Source organism: Trifolium pratense, linkage group LG4 (assembly GCF_020283565.1).
Source record: "Trifolium pratense cultivar HEN17-A07 linkage group LG4, ARS_RC_1.1, whole genome shotgun sequence".
Taxonomy (NCBI): Eukaryota; Viridiplantae; Streptophyta; class Magnoliopsida; order Fabales; family Fabaceae; genus Trifolium; species Trifolium pratense.
In genome coordinates this window covers 3,003,489-3,025,892 of record NC_060062.1, presented here as the reverse complement: position 1 = coordinate 3,025,892, position 22,404 = coordinate 3,003,489, and the positions used below count along the sequence as shown (strand labels likewise).

The window sequence follows — 22,404 nt, the reverse complement described above, 5'->3', positions numbered from 1 at the left end:
ATTTAAAAACGGAAATAACGGTGGAAACATGAATGGCTTGAGCATGGAACAAAATCCGGTTTAGATCAAACAGTCTACTTTGAGAAATGCAAGCAAATTTGGGAGTTTGTTAGGATAGATGATTTAGTAGTAGCGGCTGCTAATGTTGTTAAAAATCCTTTTTTTTTTAAGAGGCTAAATTAGCCCACCCAAATTGGCGCCAGAGAGAATCGAACCTCAGACCTCAAGAGGAGCATACTCACAGGTCCCAAGCCAATACCAATGCACAAGCAAGTATTAAGAGACAATTAGCAGCCCAAATGGGAGGAGTTGAACCCATAATTAAATGTGGAAGAACAAAACACAAGCAAGTATTAGCATAAATTAGATTCTACTAACAACTTTGTTTCTTGTGGTGTTGGTCGTGGAGATGTAGACTGTGATTCAAAAAATTTACTTATAACATATGTTTAATATTTGTTATTGTTATGAACAGGGACGGACTGGAGGGGGGCAAGCAGGGGCTCCAACCCCTCCCTAAATATGTATACTATGTTATATATATATATATATTATAATCTATAAGTTGTTAAGTTGGGCATATGTGTATGTATATCCTATAAGTGAATGGAAAGAGTGAGTGTTTTAGTTGTTGTCTTTTTGTGTACTAGTGGTTCAAATAGATGTCTATGAGTTGCTAATGACACATCCTATTTCCTAGCTACTTCTTTTTATACAATATATAATCTAATATTATATGTTTATCTATTCTATTTTAGAGTTTTACTAATGATAATGAATTTAAAGATAGAAATTTTGTATTGATAAGAGCATTTTTTTTTTTGTAATTTTAAGAAATTGATTACACGATTTTTTAGTCAAAATTATCATATCCGATTTTATCACAAAATTTTATTTTGTTTTAGGTGCTACAATGTTTGTAAAAAAAACTATAGTGATTTTATTTTATATGTATTGTTTGTTATTAAAAAAAAAATCGGCCCATTCGGCCCCCCGTCTCATTGATTTCTAGATCTGTCCCTAGTTATGAATAATTATAGTGAAGGTCCAACTAGTAGTATTTATTTATATTATTAGTTAAGACTTTCATTTGAATTGTTGGGCCTATTAGCATTGGGCCTTGTAGGTATTATTAGATCATTATCCAACTAGTGGTACTATAAGTAGGATCTTTGTAATGCATTTGAAGGCAATTAGTGAAATCAAAGGAATGAAAAGTTATTTTATTTCTTTTATTTTACTTAACTTTTTTTTATGTTTTCATTAAAGTAGTTTTAACTTGTTAACGTATTGTCCTATAAATAGAACATATGTTACAATTTGTGAGATCCTTTAAAGATGCATAGAATATTGTGATTAAGAAAGTTAAATATTGATTTCAAGATTATGTTAAGAACTATATTGTTTTCCTTGTAGAAAAGAAAATGGCCTATTTTAGTAGACAACTTGTGCCATTTGACCAACTTTTCCCATTCTTAGACTCAGACAAAGCCAATAGAGTATATGGTTTATGTTAAGAACATGTTATTTGGTACGATCTTCTCAATTATAGATATGGACCACTACCAAGTAAAATCTTATGGAGGGATGAGGGATCCGATACGAGGAATGATTAGCTATGGTGAAGGGACATTTGCTCTATTGGTATTAGAATTTTAGAGGCCTATACTCAACCACAAAAGCTAGCTTGAGAGTTGAGGTTTGCACTACACTTATAAAGGCTATCTTTACCATATCTCTAGCCAATGTGGGACTTCTAACACACCCCCTCACGTCCAGAACTGAACAAGCTGGAACGTGGGATCAACAACAACGGGTGGCCCAAATATGGGAGGTCTCCACAACAAACAACAAATGGATCTAGGATAGGCTCTGATACCATATTAGAATTTTAGAGGCCTATACTCAACCACAAAAGCTAGCTTGAGAGTTGAGGTTTGCACTACACTTATAAAGGCTATCTTTACCATATCTCTAGCCAATGTGGGACTTCTAACAATTGGAGGGAGGAAAATGCCGGCCCGACTGGTTCTCTTCTAACGTTAATAGTGTGTCGAGTGACGGTTCATCAATTAATTTTTGGGAAGAGAAATGGATTGGAGGAACACATCTTTGCTTCGTGTTTCCTCTGTTATTTCGCTTAGAACACAATAAGGACGTCATGATAGCAAACAGGGGTCGGTGGGATGGAGGGGAATGGAATTGGATGTGGCAATGAAAGGAGGAATTGTCTAACTCGGAGGTAGACGAGTTGGTTGATGTGGAGGAAATTTTAGAAGGTGTTAGACCAAATTCCGATGAAAAGGACAAACGTCGATGGATCGCAGATTCTTCAAGTATCTTCCCTGTTCAATCTCGTTACAATTTTCCGTCTTCGTTTAATTTCATTGAACTGCTGAATCACAATATTGTGAGGGCATTACAAGAGCTTTGGTTGAATGACGTACAATCTAAGATATCGATGTTTTTGGATAGCGGTTACTGGATATATTTATATGGGTGTGTTTGTTTCAAGGTTTGTAATGTTATTCCTGGGAATATAAGATCTGGAATGTAACATTGCTATGTTTGTTTCAAGTTTTGAAAATTTGTTCCCAGGAATTTTTTAATCCCAGGAATGTTAATTACACATAACTTCTACACTTGTTATTCTCATGCTAATAGAGTGGGAATATAACATTCTCATGGGAATAAAACTCAACTTCCTATAACTTCTCATAACTTCCCACTACCACTCACATTTATTTGCATTTTTATTTTTTTGAATTTTTTATTTTATATAAATTTTAAAAACATTCCCAGGAAATCTAAATTTTAACCAAACACATGAGTAGGAATGTTATTCCTGGAAATAATATTCCTAGGAATATCATTCCAAGGAATGCAATTTCATACCTTGAAACAAACACACCCTATGATTTTAGGGTTTAGGCCATTTTGAAATTTTAGTGCTTTATGCCAATTGTGGTTGTAAAATGGACATAGTCACATGGATATGCAGTTTCACACATTTAAGTTATTTTGTTCAGTTCAAGAGTCAATGTGCTTGCAGAAATTACTTTTTCACTCAGATGCATCTTACAAAGCTTGATGATGCCAACCTATCTATCTATACATCTATTTATAGTAAGATGAACGCACTTGCCAGAAAAGAAAATTATCAAATATTTATTTAATTAATTTATAAGAAACTTTTTTCTTAGAAAAAGACTATTTTTTTTTTCAAAATTTACTTGAAGGATTTGAATATCATTTTCTTGTTTTTTACAATGGATTTACATATTTATTTGTTTAATATTTTAAAAATTTAATATAATTCATTATTAATTTTGTAATTCTCGTTTAATAAGAATATTTTATCTTTTGTTAATTATAGCTGGTTCATAGTTGGAGCAAGTTGAGCAATCGCATATGAACCAATTTTATTTTTAATTTTTTTACGAAATATATGAGCCAAAATTTTGCCACCATTAAACTATGGGAGAAACTAATATATGTTCTAAGTACATATGTTAATGATTAAAAAAAAATTGTTGTAATTCGTGTATTTTTTAAATTTTTTTAAAATTAATTGCACAAATTTTAAGAGAGAGAATGTTTCTACTTTTAATTTATGGGTCATGCTAAACAGTGTCACGGGCACTTGTTAAGCATGCCCAAAATAGAAATAAAAAATAAAATTAATGTTAGTAAGAGAACATTTTACACTTTTAATGTATTGAATACACAAATTTCAAGATAGAATTTTTTTATGGGTCATGCTAACTAGTGTCCCCGGGACACTTTACACTAGTTAAGGAACTAAAAATGGAAAGAAAAGAAAAAAAATTATATTGAAAAAACAAAAATTTAAATTTTTAAAAGGTTGACTTCACACATTTTCCTAAAAAAATTGCATTGAAAAAACAAAAATTTAATATGCTTACATATATTACTCCATCAACAATATTCTCACATCCTAAAATATATTTACTCGTCCAAATTTTTATATGATCACTAATTAAACCACGTAAGCTAGGTTCATGCACCTCAATGTTAACACCCTTATATAATTTTGTTTTCTAGAACATCAAACTTTTTCTTGACGAAACTATAGCTAAAGATAAGACAACATTTATCCCAAAAGAAGAAGAAGGTTTTTTTTTTTTTTTTTTATAAGCAAAAGAAGAAGAAGGTAATAGCAATAGTCCACGCTTATATAGCGTGTTAAATTTGAAAACGAACTTGTAAAAAATAAAATTAAAATTGAATAATTAAAATCTTTGCTACCTCATAGTATACATATTTCTTTTACATAGATTTTCATTTTTGAAAGACTCTTTTACATAGATTAGATACATTATCTATTCCATGACTTCTCTTTTAATTTGTTTATAAAAAATTAATATATGTCAATAATTGGTAAATAAAAATTGTTATTATAAAAATTAATATATATCAATAATTAATATAAAATAAGGTTATTTTACAATTTTCTAATTTCAAATGCATTCACTAACTATAATTTTTGTTAAATAAATATCTTATTTGTATAGTAGAAATTTAGGGTAAAAATAAATATTTAATTTCAAATGCATTCACTAACTACAATTTAGGGTCATGTTAACATGTGCCCTTAGGGCACATGATAAGATAACTAAATATAGAAATATAATATTTAATGTTATAAAATATTTAATGTTTAAGAAGTTGAATACACAATTTTCAAGAGAATATTTTCACATTTATCTCCTTAACATGTGCCCGTATGACACAAGTTAAATACGATTCATTCTTAATTATAGTATTATTATTATTAGGGATTTAAAAAAATATAGAAAAATAATGATTTTTTGTTAAGATGTCCTTATATATTTATAATAGTTTCTCTAATTTTAGAGTTGTCCACAAATAAAAGATTCCACTTATTTTGTGAAATGAGGTTTTTCATATTTTCAAATTTTAAATTAAAAAAATGTCATAAAATATATGTATGGCTATATGATTTATTTTTGAAAATTACTCGTATTTTTTTTTTATCTTCTTGCCACAATATTTGATCTTCTCATATGGTGAAAATGAGAACACAAGAAACAAACATTTTGGTGTGACCGTGTGACATAAATTAGTTCAATTATTTTAAATACTAAGTGCATGTTTACGCGTGAGTGTGTGTGGGGATGGTTGAAGATACACTTTTCTTTTTAAGAGGCAAACAAGAACTTTTATTAACCCAAAAAATAGTATACACTTAATTCCAAAGTATAGTTTTGCGACTTGTATCAAAATATAGTATATCTATATTGATGTTTGTTTGTGTTTTGGTCCACTATTGCCTAATCTGATTTGACAGTCAGTTCTGATATCAAGTAGTTTCAGTTCCTTCCCGATCACAGTTACGAAAAATCAAATTATGATCCTGCATCAGTTATCACTGGATCAACTAACCGATCAACAAAATTCTGGATGAATTCAGGATGATTTTTCTCGCTATGTTTAGCATTTTCTAAATTTATAATACATACTAGTATATGTCAATAATTGGTAAATAAAAATTGTTACATAAACTTCAGTCAGCGTGCCATTGATGTTAGGGGTGTACGTGGGCCGGATTGGGTTGAGTTTGGCCAAAACCAAAACCCAAACCACATATGGTACTCCGGGTTGGGTTTAGTAAAATAACCACCCGTTATAACATTGGGCCGGGTTGGGTAAATCCACTAATTTCCGGGTTGGATTGGGTTGGGTTGTGGGTTACCCAAATTATTTTTCTATTTTTTTTATTAAATATCTAAATATTGAATCATCATATTTTCTCATAAAAAATAACTCAATCAATGTATCTTCTTGAAAAATAGGGTAACTTTTTTTCACTATAAAAAATAATCACTCATTTTTTTGTGTAAATCTACTAATTTACGGGCTGGATAGCGTATTATCCAAATGATTCTTTTGCTTTTTTTAATATCAAATGACTAAACCATGAATCACTATATTTGTTTATGAAAATTATTCAATTTTTTAAAATTTTAAAAAAATAATGCGAAAAGTTATCATATTTGTTTATAAAAATTATTCAATCTTTTTTATTTTCGTAAAAAATAGTATAACTCATTTTCAATATAAAAATATTTAATAATCAAATGAAAAAATCTTTAGTATTTTCATAAAAAAATTTCAAGAAACATAGCACTAGCGGGTTAGTGGGTTTTTTGGGTTGGGTCCGGTTTTACGCGAAACCCGATTTTTTTAATGGGTTTTTCATTTTTGAAATCCATATCCACCCACTTGCCCGACCCAACCCACTTTTTTGGGTTGGGTTGGGTGGGTTTGACCGGGTCGACCGGATTTGCCCAACCCATGTACACCCCTAATTGATGTTTATGAAATAAGGTTCTTTTAATTACTGCTTTCTAATTTCAAATAATTAATAAATGTCTTACCTATATATAGTGGAAATTTAGGGTAAAAAGGAAACTAATTTTTTCCTTAGGACTACTTTTTCGTTTCTAGTCTAATATTTTTGTAACTGATAAAAAAAAGTCTACTATATATTGTTGACAGCCACCACAAATTTGGACAAAAACCATTTTATCCTATCTTATTACAACCATCACAAATTTGGGATATGTTAAATACAAATTTGTGTTTTTTTTCCGATTATCATGATATTAGTATGAATTTTTCACCGTCATAAAAAAACATGTGGACAAGTGTTATTGGGTGCAGTTTTTTATTTTATTTATTTATTTATTTATTTTATAATTATTGAGTGCATGTTTAGTTTACGCGTGAGTGTGCTTAAAAATATACTATATGACGTTTGTTTGCTTGTGATTGATAGATTTTTTTCAATTTGTTATTTTCTCTACTATGAATAATGTTTTTTCAATTTTGTTATTTTTAATGACCGTTGAATTTTCTTGCGGCCACGCACGCACATTAACTAATGTTAGTACATACGGAGAGTACTACTATTACTATTACTATATCTTTATTTTTCTAGAACATAAGTAAATCTCAAAGCTAACAACAAAAAAAGATAAGAAATTATCAACGAAAGAAGAAGATAATCAATAACGATATCAAACTAGAGAAAAGAAAAATCAGATACGCAATAATCTACGGTACGCTTATAAACGTAGGGTTCAGAATAGGTCAGACCGATCTAAAGAGGCCTACGGCTTAACTTAGATAAATCCAGGTCAACTTATTTCTTTAAATAGAGTAGATCAAGACTTTTCTTTAAGCATATTTAGTTAAAAAAATCATGCTCTAAGTGATTAATAAAATCTTTTACGTCTACTATACCGGCCTATTTAAGTAATTAAATATGAATAATATTTTTACAACTATTATTATCATATATTAAAAAATTTACTTTGATTAAAATTATAAATCTATTAACGTTTTCAATAATTTAAATTTATTAATTTACATTAGTTTTTTACATATATAAATATATTATTATAAAACGAAAATTGAAATATAATGTCATATATAGTTAAATTTTCTAAAATGTTATGTTAAATATCTAAAGGAAGTTTAATCTCATTGATTTATTAGTTCATTAGTATATTTAAAAATAAATATAATTATTTATTTAAGAGATAACAATTTGTACAAGTTAAGGGTTCAATCTTTATTGTAGTATTTATCTATTTATGAAATATTAACAAAGTTACTAATTTCTACCATGTACCCTGACTAGTCCTATTCCAACAATCGTATGCCACACGTACAATTGTGAAGAGAGAGCATGCCAAAGGGTGACTTAGGCAGGTTAATGACCCTTCTTCTAGAGACTCATGAATGACCCTGACTAGGCCTATTGAATGGAATTGTTTGTTTATATTTCTTTTTAGACTTTTTTAACTTTATTTTTTATTTTTGTTGTATACCATATATACTTAACTTTGTTTTCTTTTCCATATATGTTCATATTTATTTATTCAGTTGGTTTCTTTAGAAAAAATTGAATAAATAATCAAATGTTTGTTTTAGACACATTATACAATGGGTACCAAAATTAATAAAATGATCACGAGGGAGATTGAAAGTAAGAGAGATAGAGAGAAAAGAGAGAGATATAGATAAGTTGGGAAGGAGATGAACCAAGTTTGTATTATAATACCATACTCATATATACCATTGACATCCATGCATATTATAGATTTCGTAAAAAAAAAAAAAAACTTACATATTATAGATGTGGATGTAGAATTATCTTCAATTATCAATAGTAAATTAGTTCAAATGATAAGAGTTTTATTTCCTTAATTAAGTGGTCAATGAAAATTAAATGATGTACTCATAATATTTATATTTTTATATAAATATTGTCATATATAATTTTGGCCCCACTAGTAAAAAATTTGGATCCGTCATTACTCATTATACTACTTTTTGTGAAAGAAATTAAATGTTCTCCTTCACTCTTTTCTATCTAGATCTCTCTCTTTCTTCTCTAACTTTTTTAATCGCAAATTTTTAAATTTTTTATTGAAGAGACGGATTAAAATTAAGAGAAAAATAAAAAGAAAGGGGAGAGAAGTAGAAGAGAATAAAAGAGAGAATCTAAATTCCCGTGGAACGGGTTACAATTATAGGTCGATCATATAAGGATATAAATAAAAATTTGAATAAGTTTTTGGATTTAAACTTTTAAAAATACATTGTTTAGCAAAAAATAATTTAAAAATATTCAAAATAAAAGTTGAATGGAACAAAAAAATATTACACTAATCTAAATATAAAAAATTACACATATTTTTTTGACAGAGTTACCTCATATAATATTTACACTAAAATTTTGATTATACTATTGCTAATTGCTAAATTGCTTTTATGCAGCAGTGCCAATTTTTTCCACATTAAACGCGTCACGCGTTTTGTTCACTCTTATAAAAAGCCCTTTTTGATAACTAAAATAATCACTCCAATTTGAGCTTAACTTTTCCATGATAACTAAACTTTTATACCACCTAAGCCACTGTGATCATATTTGTGAAAACAAAAATCCCATTTCTTAAGAACAAGTGTTACCAACAATTGTAAATTTGTTACAATTTGAATTGTAATACCACAAAGGTTGTTGAATTCAATCATTCTTGTTCTTCCTGACTTCACCACTAAATAACTGTCACAAGTCATAGTAACTCACAAGTAACAAAGATGTCACAAGCAAGCATGTCCTCAGAATCAGATGGTGGCAACATAGAACTTGGTGCTAGTTTACTACTTGCTACTACTACTACTACTAGCAGCAACAAATACAATAAGATATGGCATAGAAGCAAGATACTACTATACATAAAAGTCATTATCTCCTTGAGGAAGGATACAACTTCTAGTGACAATTATGAAGAATCTCTTCCACCATCACCACTACCAAACACTTCATTACTTCCTAGTCCTCCTGCTAGAACATCCTCTGCCAAATCATTTGTTGGAATCGATATACCTTCTCATACTCAAGAGGGGTATATTGCTGAAATTGTGAAGAAGAAGGACTTAATATCTCTTCTTAAGTTTGGTGGGGTTGATCGCGTTTGTGAAATTCTACATGGTCAAACTCATCACCCATTAGAGGTATCCTAATCCTCTTCATAGATCCTTTCTGGTTACCAAACTAAATTTTATTAAGACTCTGTTTGGTAAAAAATAGCGAATAGCTGATAAGTTAGCTTATAGTGAATGAGCTTATAGCGAATAAGCTATCTGATTGAATTTGTAGTGTTTGGTAAAATTAGCGGTTGAACTAGTTTATAAGTATGAAATGACATAAAAAAGATATCTTTAATTAATATTTAATTTTTTTCAAATATGACAGGGGTAAAATTGGAAGAAAAAATGATAAGTTGTAAGCTCATAAGCTACTTGAAATAGCGTTTGATAAAATAAGCTATAAGCTAGTAAAATAAACTATAAACTCTTAGAAAAATGTTTGCCAAATAGATTTCTGTTATCATATGAGCTTGTAAGCTATAGGCTCAAAATATGGTATTATCAGTTGTTTTCAGCTGCTTGAGAAAGATGTATTTTTTTGTTGTTGATAGAATTTTGGTTTTATGGAACAGAAGATCACTGGGAACCTTGGAACAAGCTTCTCTAGCATTTTATGGAATAGCTGCAAACACAATCGTTACACAATTTCAATGATGTTGATTTCGGCCTCATTGTCCTTTGCCACGGAACTCAAGCAGGAGGGACGGAAATATGGTTGGCATGATGGTGTTGCTATGGTTTTTTTTGTTTTACTTCTGCTCGCATTCTCTTCAATAACTAACTTTTGGTGCGAACGAAAAATGGTGAAATTGGCAAAGAGAAAAGGCCAGGAGGTGAAGTTCAATGTTAAAAGAGGTGAACATGATCTTGTTCTTCCCGTATACGATATTGTTGTGGGTGACATCGTGTGTTTGAGTCCCCGTGATGAGGTTCCTGCTGATGGTTTGCTTGTGAGTGGCGACGTCCTTGTGCTGGATGATGGAATACAAAATGAAAAAATTGATTGTAGGGAGAACCCATTTCTTATAGCTGGTTCAAAGGTGATTGAGGGTCATGGACAGATGGTTGTGACATCAGTTGAAAACAAGCTGAATGTGGCTGAGATGAAAGGCTCAATGAATTGTAATTTTGAAAAGAAAGGCCTTTTGTACAGTCTAATTGAGAAGCCAATTTCTAACCTTGACAAAGCCTCTCTTTTAATCTTTACACTCGTTGCATTTGTATTGTTCATTCGCCTAATTTGTAAAAAAGATGGAGATGGTGGCGGATTGCCGGAAATTAAAGGGAATAATGTTTCAATTGGCCTGTTGGCGCAACTCCTTGAGAACATTTTTTTGAGACCACGAGGAAATATTTCCATTTTAGCAGGACTTTTTAGTGTTGTAATGCTGTGTGTACAACATGGAGTGCCACTTATGGTTACTTTATCTCTCCATTACCAGAATGATAAACTGGTGGTTAATCAAGAAGTTGTTCATAATGATTTGTCAGCTTGTACAACAATGGGGTTGGTGACTGTTATATGCATTGATGTATCTGGTGGGATCATACCAAAACCAATGGAGGTTAAAATCTGGGTGGGAGAGGGGGAGAGAGATATGAGCATGGTTGAGGAACCAGAAACACGTTTTGTACTTGACAAGCTTAAACAAGGACTTGGTTTATCAGTTCTTGCACCAGGACTATCTCCTTCTCCTGTGTCCAATTCACTTGTTTCGTGGGCAGAAAAAACATGGAAAATGGACATTTTATCTTTCAGAGAAGATTTTCACATTCTTAAGCATAGCAAACTGGATTCTAACCAAGAGGGCAGTGGAGTTTTGGCAAGAAAAGTTAGGGTCAATGAACAAGTTATGCACGTGCACTGGAGCGGGGATGCACCCACGATATTGGAAATGTGTTCGCAATACTATGACAGTGAAGGAGCATGTCATTCCATAGAAAATCAGAAACTTAAATTTAGGCAGGTGATTCAAGAGATGGAGGATAATGGCCTTAAGCCAATTGCATTTGCTTGTAGAGAAACACAAGTGCAAGAACTGGAGCAAGATGAATTGACCTTGTTAGCACTGGTAGGTCTCAAATTCAAGTGTCAAGAATCAACAAAATTAGCTTTGCAAAATCTCAAGAATAATGGAATAGAAATCAAATTGGTCTCGGAGGATGACATCATGGTAGTGAAAGACATGGCTTGTGAACTGAGAATAGAAGTGCCGATAAATGGTCACCTTGAAGGAAAAGAACTTAAAGATTTGAATGACAAAGAAAGATTAGTTAAAGTGGATCAAGCCATTGCAATGGGAAGTTTCAGTCCTAAAGACAAGCATCTCATGGTTAGGTGTTTGCAAGACAAAGGTGATGTGGTTGCATTCATTGACCAAGAAAGGTTGATGACCAATCATAATTCAGAAGTTCTAAAGCTAGCTGATGTAGGGATAGTTCATAACTCTCTAAGAAGAACAATTGATGGTAGAGAGAAATCTGGTATAACTATCACATGTTTCAGTGCACTGGTACCAATCATTAAGGCTGGCAGAAGTAAATATCACAATATTCAAAAGTTCATTCAACTTCAGATGACAGTTGGTATATCAGGGTTACTCATAACCTTGATTACAACAATATTCACAGGAAACTCTCCCTTAACAGCAATCCAATTGATTTGGGTGAACATGCTAATGTGTATTCTGGGCGGTCTAATGATGGTGATGGAATTAAGTAGTGAGGATGAACAAAAACAACCATCTGGTAGGAATCAACCAATTATAACCAAGAAAATATGGAAAAACATAGTTTTTCAGGTTTTCTATCAAGCTTCTGCATGTATGATACTTGAGTTTGGGGGACACGTAACTGACAGTGAAAAGCAAGTAAGGAAAATCATGATCTTCAATACATTCTTTCTTTGCCAGCTCTTCAATCTGCTCAATATCATGGGTTTCTTGAAAGCAGATATTTTCAAGATTGATGTTCAGAAGTTCTGTTTCTTAGTGGCTTTAGGTGGTTGTGTTGTTATGCAGGTTGTGGTAATTGAGTATGCAAAAGGCTTAGCAGATTGCATGCGGCTGAATGCCGCTCGATGGGCTATCTGTGTCCTGGTCAGTGCTGTTCCATGGGTACTTGAATGGACCTTGAAGAAGATTTTTTCAGTTTTTTTCAGCACCAATTATAGTTCACCCTTGGACTCTCGAGAGTCAACCCCACAACCTTTGTTCTATCTTTATTGGGGGCTTCCATTTATGATGCTTCTTTTGTTCCCTATAGGACTAGCAGGTATGACATTTCATTGATAGTTAGTTGCAGGTCATCTTTATGTAAGGTATATATACCAGTTTAGAGTTTAGGTGATGCTTTACTTCTGTATCATATGCATCTTGCTTTGATTATATCTTTTGCAACATTTTACACACATAGATTAGCAGTGTAAACATTTGATGTTATTCAGAGACAGCTAGTTTAACCAGTTTCAGTAATTTCAGTATCAATGTTATTTGTCTGGCATTTTAATTACATCATTATCTCACTACTGCTTTGGTTAATAAAAGAAATAAAAGAAAAAGTTTCATTTGAACACAAATAGTAAGCCATGTTTCAGTTCACACTGCTTCATTTCAACATTATGTGTAAGTAATGGTGTGTTAAAATGGTGCACAAGAAACATTGCTTTTTATATTTAACCATTTCTCTTGACTTTTGATACTGGCATAAATGTGAATGTAATAATAGAATAGAGGAATGAACACAAAACCTGCATTTCACATGTCATGATAGCACAAAACCTGTATCAGCTTGTATTACAGTTAGAGATGATCTTTGGCCACACTATTCCATAGGGGAAGGCCCTTCTTCTATTCTGTTATCGCCACTATGCTCGCTACCTAACATGACTGCCATTAGCATCAGCTTGCCAGCAACTGGAAAATCTTTGTGCTGCATTAATATTGTTTCAACTGAAGAGCTCATATCCCCCAAAGTTGAAGTCTCCATGTTGTCTTGTCTCAAGGGCAATACTTGATCAAACCCTTCTTCAAAAGTTACACTTTGGAGTGCATAACACCTGCTTGAAGCCTGGAAAAGTGCAGTATTTTTCAAGTTCTGTAGAGTTTCCTCATCACTCCATCCTTCAATCATGTATGCATCATGGAATTTACTCCAATCATCCTGACTGGCAGCCTTCTTCCAGCAATCCTCCAAAAGTTTTCTGTGGTTCTTGCGAAATGAGGAACTGGTCCATGCAAACACATCAAAGGTCCACAATGAGAGCTCTGGGTCTTCACCTTCTAAACACAATTTAATCAAGTCCTCTGGATGCAGCAGCTGATCATCCACAAGTTGCTTATCTTCAATAGAAGCAAGACGTTTCATTACTTCCTCCTGCAGGCTTAGTGTATTAGTGAAAAACATATCAAAAGGATTCTTACAAGGATGTGAAAAGGCTTATATATCAATGCATGGTTCTGCAAGTTCTCATGAACCAAAGCAAATACTGATTTCAGATGACACAACTTCAACTTCCATTAGGCAGACAATTTATTTGCAAAATGTGTATTAAGAATTAATACCAATTGATAAGAACCTGACATACTATTAGAAAATGAAGAGTGCTAGCAACAACACTCACTCTAACACCTGTTAAGAAACGTAATTAGTGTCATTTTATTTTCTTAAAGTAATCAAATAAGTAATTATATTTTCCAAATTGCTCCTCTTGGGGACTTCTTCCATGAGTATAAATGGTTTATTTGAAAATAAAATTTAAATTGATTAAAGGGTAATTTAGGAATAATAGCATTAAATATGATATAAGAAGTTAATATTTGCTTATATTTAAGATCACAAAATAAAACTTTTGTTGATTGTATTCGAGACCAAAGGGAATAAGTCCCACCATTTTGGGAATGGTCCCACATAAAGTGGTGGGATCTACATGATTTTCATCCAATAAAAGAGAAATTGTTAGAAAGAGAATGTTAGAGTGAGTGTCACTAGCACCTTTAGAAATTTAGGGATGATGTCCTAATAATTACTGTTTAGTTTGTACAACTTCGAGGATTTGTAAACTTATGTCCGAAGTCCCCAGTACTTCTGCAAATGAGAGGATGGCTTTCCTCCAATCCCTTCTTCTTCATATACATCACAGCCTCACCGTCTAACTCGACCTAATTATTCCCTACGAACTACCTTATTGAGTAACAACTAATTAAGTGGGGACGTAGGGTTACCTAATACCTATAGGACTTTCTAAACTCAGCATTTTAGCATCGAGGCTCGTGATTATTCTTTCAACATAGCAAGTTGGCTCTCAAACTTCAGATTTATGAAGTCCAAGTTTCGTTATAGTCCAAGTTGGCTCGTGATTATTCCTTACAATGAATCATGATGAAATGCAATCAAGAAAAAAAAATCTTCAAACCCAAATTGAAAATTTCAATTATACTCAAATGTACCTGCAACTTTAGAATCTTCAAATCAGCCTCAATGCGGTCCACCTTATCCTGAGTACCAGCATCTTTACCAGCTGGTGAACAAGAGAAGGTAATAGTAGTTATCATAAATGCACTTTATTAGGCATCTATTGTTGAATTGCATATACATTAGAAAAATGAAGGTGTGAAAATAAAACACCGGTCTTTTTCCGGTGATTAAAAACTAGATCTAAATGCTAACACAATATAAAGCTGTGGCCAACAGATCACCCATAAAGCACAGGATAAGTTGATGCTTAAAGACTGTGGCAATTTTGTTTTATATATGAATATTAAGCAGAATAGGCCATGATTAAGCACAGAGAACGTCAGCACAGAACACACTTTGTGATCCAACAATTCCCAACCATAAGCAAAAGTGAAACAGCAAAGCTGCTGCCACTATGCCAATGCAATAATTGATATTATCATATAGCCTGAAACCTCACATGATATTGATACGAATCGGGTATTTTATTCCAAGAAAGAACTGCCGCCAATTTTATTTTTCATTTTTTATAAAAATATACTAAAGAACTACAAGGATATTCCACTCAATCTCTTGAGGCTTGCCCTTGCCCTCCTATTAAATACACACACACACACACACACACTATTATCATCATATCCTAACTTCTCTTAACTATTTCAGACTAACTAAATTTAAATAACTTTAATTGGGCAACTAACAGAATTGCTAGCGCTACCTAACGGCTACCGGATAACCAAATATCTTATAGTAGAGTGCAAGAGGGAGATGAACTTCAATTCACAGGGAGAATAAAAACAACCCAAAATCTCACAATAATATCTATCACAGAATGAAAACAACTAGAGAAATAAAAAATAGTATGAAGGGAAAGGAAATAATCTGCATAAGACATGAAAAACTACACAGCAGCCATACCTGCAAAGGCTGCAATCTTGGATAGATATAAAAGATTCTTTCTGTCTGACAGTTTCAACTTCATATCCACCTGTTCTTCCTCTTCAGCAACTGTAGTAGACTGCATGTTTTGTGTGAGAGCCAATGCATGAAGTGTTTCTGAAGCAGAGGAAAACTGGTGAAGGAACAAATCATGAAGCCAAAGAAGATCTGGATGCTCCTTCAGGAAAATAGACAGCTCTTCTGGAAATTCTTCCCCTAGCCTTAACAGCTCAGAGAATTGTTTGCTTTCGTGAAGTTTCTTAAAAACATAGTAACTGAATCCCCCAGTAGGTCCCAAACTCTCATGCTGCACACAAACCACGGGGACATTATTGAGGGCAAAGAACATTTGAAGAAAGCAGACATCTGTGAGTGTAGTACATCAATACTATCAAGAATACACATCTTAAAAACAGGCAACAATAGTACATAAAGAATCTTTACGATCAAATACCATCAAATAGAAACCATAAACTATTGCTCCACTGCCCAATCTTGTGTGGAAGGCTTAGGTTAGGTTCTATTTAACATTGCAACTTTAGGTGGTACTCGTATAAACAACTTATTTAGATGAATAAAAATGATTCTTTTCAGGAGGCGTGTAATAAGGCACCTTTTCTAGATTGTGTAATGGTGGGGAATGCAGTGTAAGGCTTTTGATATACAAAAGCTCTTTCCAGCAATATTTTTAAAGGTTTAAATGGAAGAAGGAAGGAAATTTATGTGGTGGAGCTCAGTGAATTTGATGCACTTTGCAGTTTCTGGTTAGGTCAAAGTAAAGAGATGTTTCAGGACCATTGGCTAACTCTAGCTATAGAATAGGAGTGTTAATATTGTTTCCTTATTGTAAAAATAAAAATAAAAATATTGTTTCCTTATGGACGTCAGTCTTGCTGCAGATATTTGTTTGCAATGAAATCCAATTCCCCCTTACAATACTATGAAATAAATACTATTAATAACAAAAGCTTTGGGCCACTACGCTGAGAAATCACTGCAAATATCTGGAAAAATGTAAACAAAAGCAATACAAAAGGAGAAATCATACTCGTACCATAACATTTCTCAGTAACTCTGAGTCATTTACATCACAGCATATTGTCCACATAACTTTGTAGCATCCATGCCGTTTAGCAATTGATAGCAGATGTGAAGTAATCTTCATAGTGGCTTCTTCATTCAACTCTTCAGCTCCTTCAATAGAATCCTGCAAAAGTAATTAATTGAAGAATATACTCTTATTCCACACCATGGTTACAAGGATAAGATGAGCAAAATTGAATAACAACCTTATAAGTAGCTTCAAATTCTTTAACTTGTTGATAAAGAGATTCAAGTAGCGCATCTCGTCGCTCCCAATACTCATTTAATAGACCTTTGTGTTCTTCTTCACGCTCAATTTTAGCAGTAACAGCACCAGAATAGGCCTCAAGTAGCACTTCGGCAAGTGCTTCTAAATGATTATACAACTCTAACTTTGCTGTTCTATCAAGCCTAGATGTATCATTTAACAACTGAAGCAAGACAGAGCCAACACTCCATATTCCCTTACGGACAACAGGTTGACAATACCAAGGTGTTAAACCTTCGGGAGGTGGATACCATAAACGGTTCTCATTCTTATAGTCAAAGCATGTCCTAATTATGGAAACACATGCATTTGAGAGCTCACATGCCCTCTGCATCTGGATTACAAACGTATGCTCTGGTCTTATAACATATTCCAACTCTGCATCTAAACAGTGAAAGAAATTTTCAAGATCCGAAACCTTACTGTAGAACACTTCGGCATTATCCCTGTCCATCAGGAGGACAGTATTCCGGCGAGCTCTATCACCAACTAACTGTATCATGTCCCAAAGGGCACCTGACATCTGAATATCTACATTAGAATTTGAGGATCCAACACTAGTTGAACGGTTCTGGCTAATCAGATTTTGCAGTTCCCTCAGCTGTATCATTGCAGATAACTTTTCACCATGTTCCAAGATAATTTGCAAGGCATGTCCTGTCAATTTGAAAAACATATTTTAGTTACAGAATGTCTAACTATTGACTACATGTTTTTCTTGTTTCCAGAACCTATAATTATTTATTTTAAAACCATAATTTATTCTTTCAATCTGATAAAAGGCATAGAAAACAAACTCATTTTTGTTCAATCATAAATTATTCTCACATTAAACCGCAACCTAATGCCAATCAGAGTTCATAATTCACATGCATATCTAAAATCTGAAGTCTAAAAGAAAATCATCTAGTCAACAACTTTCAAGTCTGTTTTATTCATTTATCCACTCCCTTCCTCTCTAATAAAGTTTATATTATTTTTAAATCTCGCGTGAGAGGCAAGTAGGAGAAGGTAATTAATCCTCTATACCAGTAATCAAACTATGAAGGCAGAAAAGGTGACAACTTAGCTTCTATTAGGTATAAAGTCAACTTATAAAAATATGCAATCAGCGAAAGAGGAAAAGAAAAAGAAAAAAAAACACTCCTTGCAGCATACTTCACAGGAATTGTTTCCAAGAAGTATGATTAGTTTAACGTTTGAGAAATCCGTAATAAACTGATTAGCCGGTAATTATTAGGTAGCACATTTATTTTATTTTATAATGAAACCATGAAACATCATGAAACAATCGGCTTAAAACACAAGCAAAAAAGTTAGTTGGATATGGTAGTATTGTGAAAGGGGTGGTTTGAAAATTAAATCAAAACATGAACTTTTGGAGAATAGACTACAAATTCCATACTCTGCCTGGAACACAGTTCCTCGTGACATTTGGATAAGGCAAGAAAGTGAAGGAACTTTTGATGCTTCTGTTGTTTTTCCAAGAGTTGGGTGGAAACAACGGCCATGGACAAAATCTCGGCACCTCTGGTTGTCGTCCAATGTTTGGCTAAGGTGTCAATGATTGATTTGCTCATCCGCACAAAAACATTGGTTTCTCCATCCCTTTCAAATGAACCAGAAGTTTCTAGTTTTTCAAGGGACCGGTCAACTTGCCCAGATGACAAAAATTCGTTGAAAAAATTATTCAGTGAAGCTTCTGATTCTTCATCTTGTGCAGTTCGACGTGTAATCCCACTGAAAGCGGCCCTTTGTCTATCTCCAGTGCCCCATGCTTCAGAGCTAGCCCTTCTTGGAGCAAAATTACCAGTAAATGTAAGATTCCTTATCTCTTCTTGTGCAGATCTTTCATTTGAGCTGCCTTTGCGTGACAAGCTCCGCTCAGGTGGTTCAACCCCTCCAAGTACGACAGCCTTTTCTGGTATTACCCATATTCCTGCTTTCTCTGTTAATACAACCCATGCACCTTCTTCATAATCATCTGCAGAAGGAAGCACTGAAGCATCTAGTACTTTTCCACCGTCATATGGTAAATCAAATTGATAGAGACGAGTAGCGTTTCTATGATAATGGGAGACAGTTGATGTTCCATCTCCAGATATTATGACTGTTGATCCTGATGGCTTCCCCCCTATTCGAAGCCTCATTGAAAACAAAAAATCTTCATCTTCAACTCTAGCTTTTGGGATTATCACTTCAATAGGGACTTTCTTCTCTAAAATCCTCTCATTTGTACTCTCTACATCTAATCCTGATTTATATTGCATGGTCAAAAGAGAATACTGCATGTAGCTTGAACTGCTAATCCGATCCTTACAAAAGGTTGCAACAAGAATGGTAATCACTTTACCATGATCATCTACCTGCACATCAAGAGGCCAGATTCCCTTTTGACCTGCCAGGTCTTTCTTAATGCCAAGCTCAGCATCTGTTCCAACAATTTCCTGAGACCAAAGCCTTGAAACATGCATACCAGAACTAAACTCTACTTTAAAACACTGTATCTCACAGTCTGTCAACACCAAAAACTGCCGATGTGATTCCTTACTAGAATGATCTGGAAAACGCCATGTCAAAGACCTCGGATACCCTTTGTTGCTCACGAGTTTACCCAAATCACCCCCTTTGAGTGGCAAATGAGAAGTAATTTCATATACTTTCCTTCGACGAATGCCAGTAGGACTGCATTCAAATTGCCAAAGCTCACCACTTGAGCTACAGGCAAGAGCAACACATGCCATGCTACAACCAGGAACCGCAGAAGCAATCACAGAGTTGAATACGTTCAATCCATTCAAATCCGTTTCCTGCTTACTTTGCCGCGTCTGCCTCTTTGAGGGTGTTTTCTCACCAGCAGCCTCCAACTCATCAGGAGACGCAAGACTAGTGAATGTGCCCGAATGAGAATAGATGTCTGGCCAGTATATAACAGCCCGAGTCTTTCTATTACACAAAACAACCGCAACATGTTTTGCAACTCTATTCGATCCAAAAGAGGAACTATCACAATTAACCACAGAAACCAACCAACTACCAGCATCATAATTGGCAACATCCCCATTCAAAGGAATCTCAAGAACAACACAATTCATAGAAGACGCAGGTGACAAGTAACTCCAAACAAAGACCTTGCTTCCACAAATAATCCAAGCAAGTGATGTACTCTTGTCAATCCCGCCAGAGCCGCCGCATTCTTCCACTGCATCACAGCATTACATCATACATAAATAAATATAAATAAAAACATCAAAACTCTAAAGCAATGAAGGAGTACGAAAATATGAATACTACACATTATAACTGTTTGGATAAACAGTTCATTTATAGCTTACAGTAAAAGTGTTTATAACGATAAGTGCTTGTGTATAAGCTTACATAAGCTATTTCTATAGCAATAGATAAGATTAACTTAAATTGTTTTTGTATATGCTATAAGCTGCTTTCAAAAGCTATATGGGAAGAACTTACGAAAATAAGCTGAAAAATGAAAAAAATGGCATAAGCTTCTTTTATAAGTTCTCTCAAACAATCTCACAAAACCTATATTGGTAAATAAGCTAAGATAAGTCAATCCAAACAGACGCTAAGAAAACAACTTATAGCTCATACAAAAACAATTTAACTTTATTTTATCTTTCATTACAGGAATAGCTTATACATTACAGAAATAGCTTATACATAAGCACTTGTACTATATAAGCAGCAAGTTTAGAGCCTGTTTGGATAAACAGTTTATTTGCAGCTTATATAGCACAAGCGCTTATGTATAAGCTTATATATGAACTGTTTTCATAAGCTATATTGTAGAACTTATGAAAATAAGCTGAAACAAACTTATGAAAATTGTGATAAGCTATATAAGCACTTATACTATATAAGCAGCAAGTTAAGAGCCTGATTGGATAAACAACTTATTTGCAGCTTATAGCACAAGCGCTTATGTATAAGCTTACATAAGCTATTTTTTTAGCAAAGATAAAATTAAGATAAACTTTATATATATGTTATGTACTGTTTTCATAAGCTATATTGTAGAAGTTATATGAAAATAAGCCGAAACAAACTTATGAAAATTGTGACAAGCTATTAGTTCTCCCAAACAATCTCACAAAATTATGTCAGTAGATAACTTCAAACAAGTCAATCCAAACAGACCCTAATTAATTCAACAAAAAAGGGGCCATAAATGCAATAATAATAATTCTCACATGGAATTCGTTTATGCAAAGTAGTAGCTTGTTCATCACAAACAAGTTGTGGAAATTCAGAAACAAAAACAGGTTTAATTGGATCATCATCATTATTATCCTCTTTTCCATTTCTATTCACCTGAGGAACCCTACACATACAAAACAATCAAAAATCACCAAATCAATCAGAAAATGAAGAAACAAAATTCAAATTGAATCGAGAAACAGAAATGAAATTCAATCAAAACCTAGCGAGTACAGATAAGCGAGGAGTCCACGGAGCAGGAGTGCCGGTGAGTGGACGATTAGGGATGGCGTTGTTAACGTTGAAAGGAGATCTGCGGTGAGGTGAAGGAGTAACTGGAGAATCTAATACTGTTGGAGTTCGAAATTGATCTCTGGCATTGTTCTTCTTCTTCGTTCCACAAGAAAACATGATTGGGGAGAAATTTAGGGTTTATGGAGGGTTTTTCAGTTACAGTCACACTTAAGTATTAAGCTAGTTAAGGAAGAAAGAATGAAAAAATTTTGAATCATAAGAGGGAAATCAAATGGAGGAAAATTAAGTATAAGTTGTATGTAAGCTTATTTTTTACTTTCCATTTTTTTTTTTAGTCAAAAAAAAGTTTTTCATTTTTTCTCCTCAAATATGAATTTGATCCAAATTAAATTTTGGTTAAATACAATTTTGATCTCCCATTTTGCTCACCTTTTTTTTTAACTAATTTCCATTAGTGTAAATGTGTAATAACCATAAAAATCTTATAATAGCTTTTTTTTTTTTTTACCAAATATTTTATAATCTATATATATAAATCCTAGATAGTTGTGGAATTGCATATCTAAACCCTAATCCACAAACCAATGAAAACCTTTCATTTAGCCACATCATCCACTTACATTCATTTAATGTGGGGTAATAATTGTAATTATTATTATTATTATTATTATTATTTTGGGTTATTATTCATTTTAAATGTT

At 33.1% G+C, this 22,404-nt stretch overlaps 2 protein-coding genes across 5 annotated transcripts; one reads left to right on the top strand and one right to left on the bottom strand.

The window, feature by feature from the left end:
- Window positions 1-8,882: 8,882 nt before the first annotated feature.
- Window positions 8,883-14,220, top strand: LOC123919845 (calcium-transporting ATPase 12, plasma membrane-type-like). 4 transcript variants are annotated; one of them, XM_045971857.1, is made up of 3 exons: window positions 8,911-9,570; window positions 10,059-12,356; window positions 12,507-14,220. In XM_045971857.1, exons 1-3 carry the CDS (start codon window positions 9,154-9,156, stop codon window positions 12,774-12,776), a joined length of 2,985 nt encoding a protein of 994 aa, XP_045827813.1. In that variant the 5' UTR covers window positions 8,911-9,153; the 3' UTR covers window positions 12,777-14,220. The 4 variants fall into 4 exon arrangements, with proteins under 4 accessions (XP_045827810.1, XP_045827813.1, XP_045827814.1 ...); XM_045971858.1 differs by having other exon boundaries at window positions 8,915-9,570; window positions 10,062-12,356; XM_045971854.1 differs by having other exon boundaries at window positions 8,883-9,570; window positions 10,059-14,220.
- LOC123919844 (nuclear pore complex protein NUP133-like) lies at window positions 13,215-21,999 on the bottom strand. Its single transcript, XM_045971853.1, has 8 exons — window positions 21,672-21,999; window positions 21,442-21,572; window positions 18,636-20,432; window positions 17,169-17,887; window positions 16,934-17,086; window positions 15,859-16,186; window positions 14,934-15,004; window positions 13,215-13,860 (listed from the first exon to the last, which is right to left on the bottom strand). The coding sequence occupies exons 1-8, from the start codon at window positions 21,857-21,859 to the stop codon at window positions 13,309-13,311; spliced, it is 3,939 nt and encodes a 1,312-aa protein (XP_045827809.1). The 5' UTR covers window positions 21,860-21,999; the 3' UTR covers window positions 13,215-13,308.
- Window positions 22,000-22,404: the final 405 nt, after the last annotated feature.

Excerpts from the sequence above, each read along its gene's own strand:
- LOC123919844 (XM_045971853.1), bottom strand. The coding sequence starts at position 21,859 with ATGTTTTCTTGTGGAACGAAGAAGAAGAACAATGCCAGAGATCAATTT. Across the intron at positions 20,433-21,441 it reads TTTGCATAAACGAATTCCAT|TGGAAGAATGCGGCGGCTCT; the intron begins GTGAGAATTATT and ends GCTGTGATGCAG. Across the intron at positions 13,861-14,933 it reads TGAAGATTCTAAAGTTGCAG|GAGGAAGTAATGAAACGTCT; the intron begins GTACATTTGAGT and ends CTAAGCCTGCAG.
- LOC123919845 (XM_045971854.1), top strand. The coding sequence starts at position 9,154 with ATGTCACAAGCAAGCATGTCCTCAGAATCAGATGGTGGCAACATAGAA. Across the intron at positions 9,571-10,058 it reads AAACTCATCACCCATTAGAG|AAGATCACTGGGAACCTTGG; the intron begins GTATCCTAATCC and ends TTTATGGAACAG.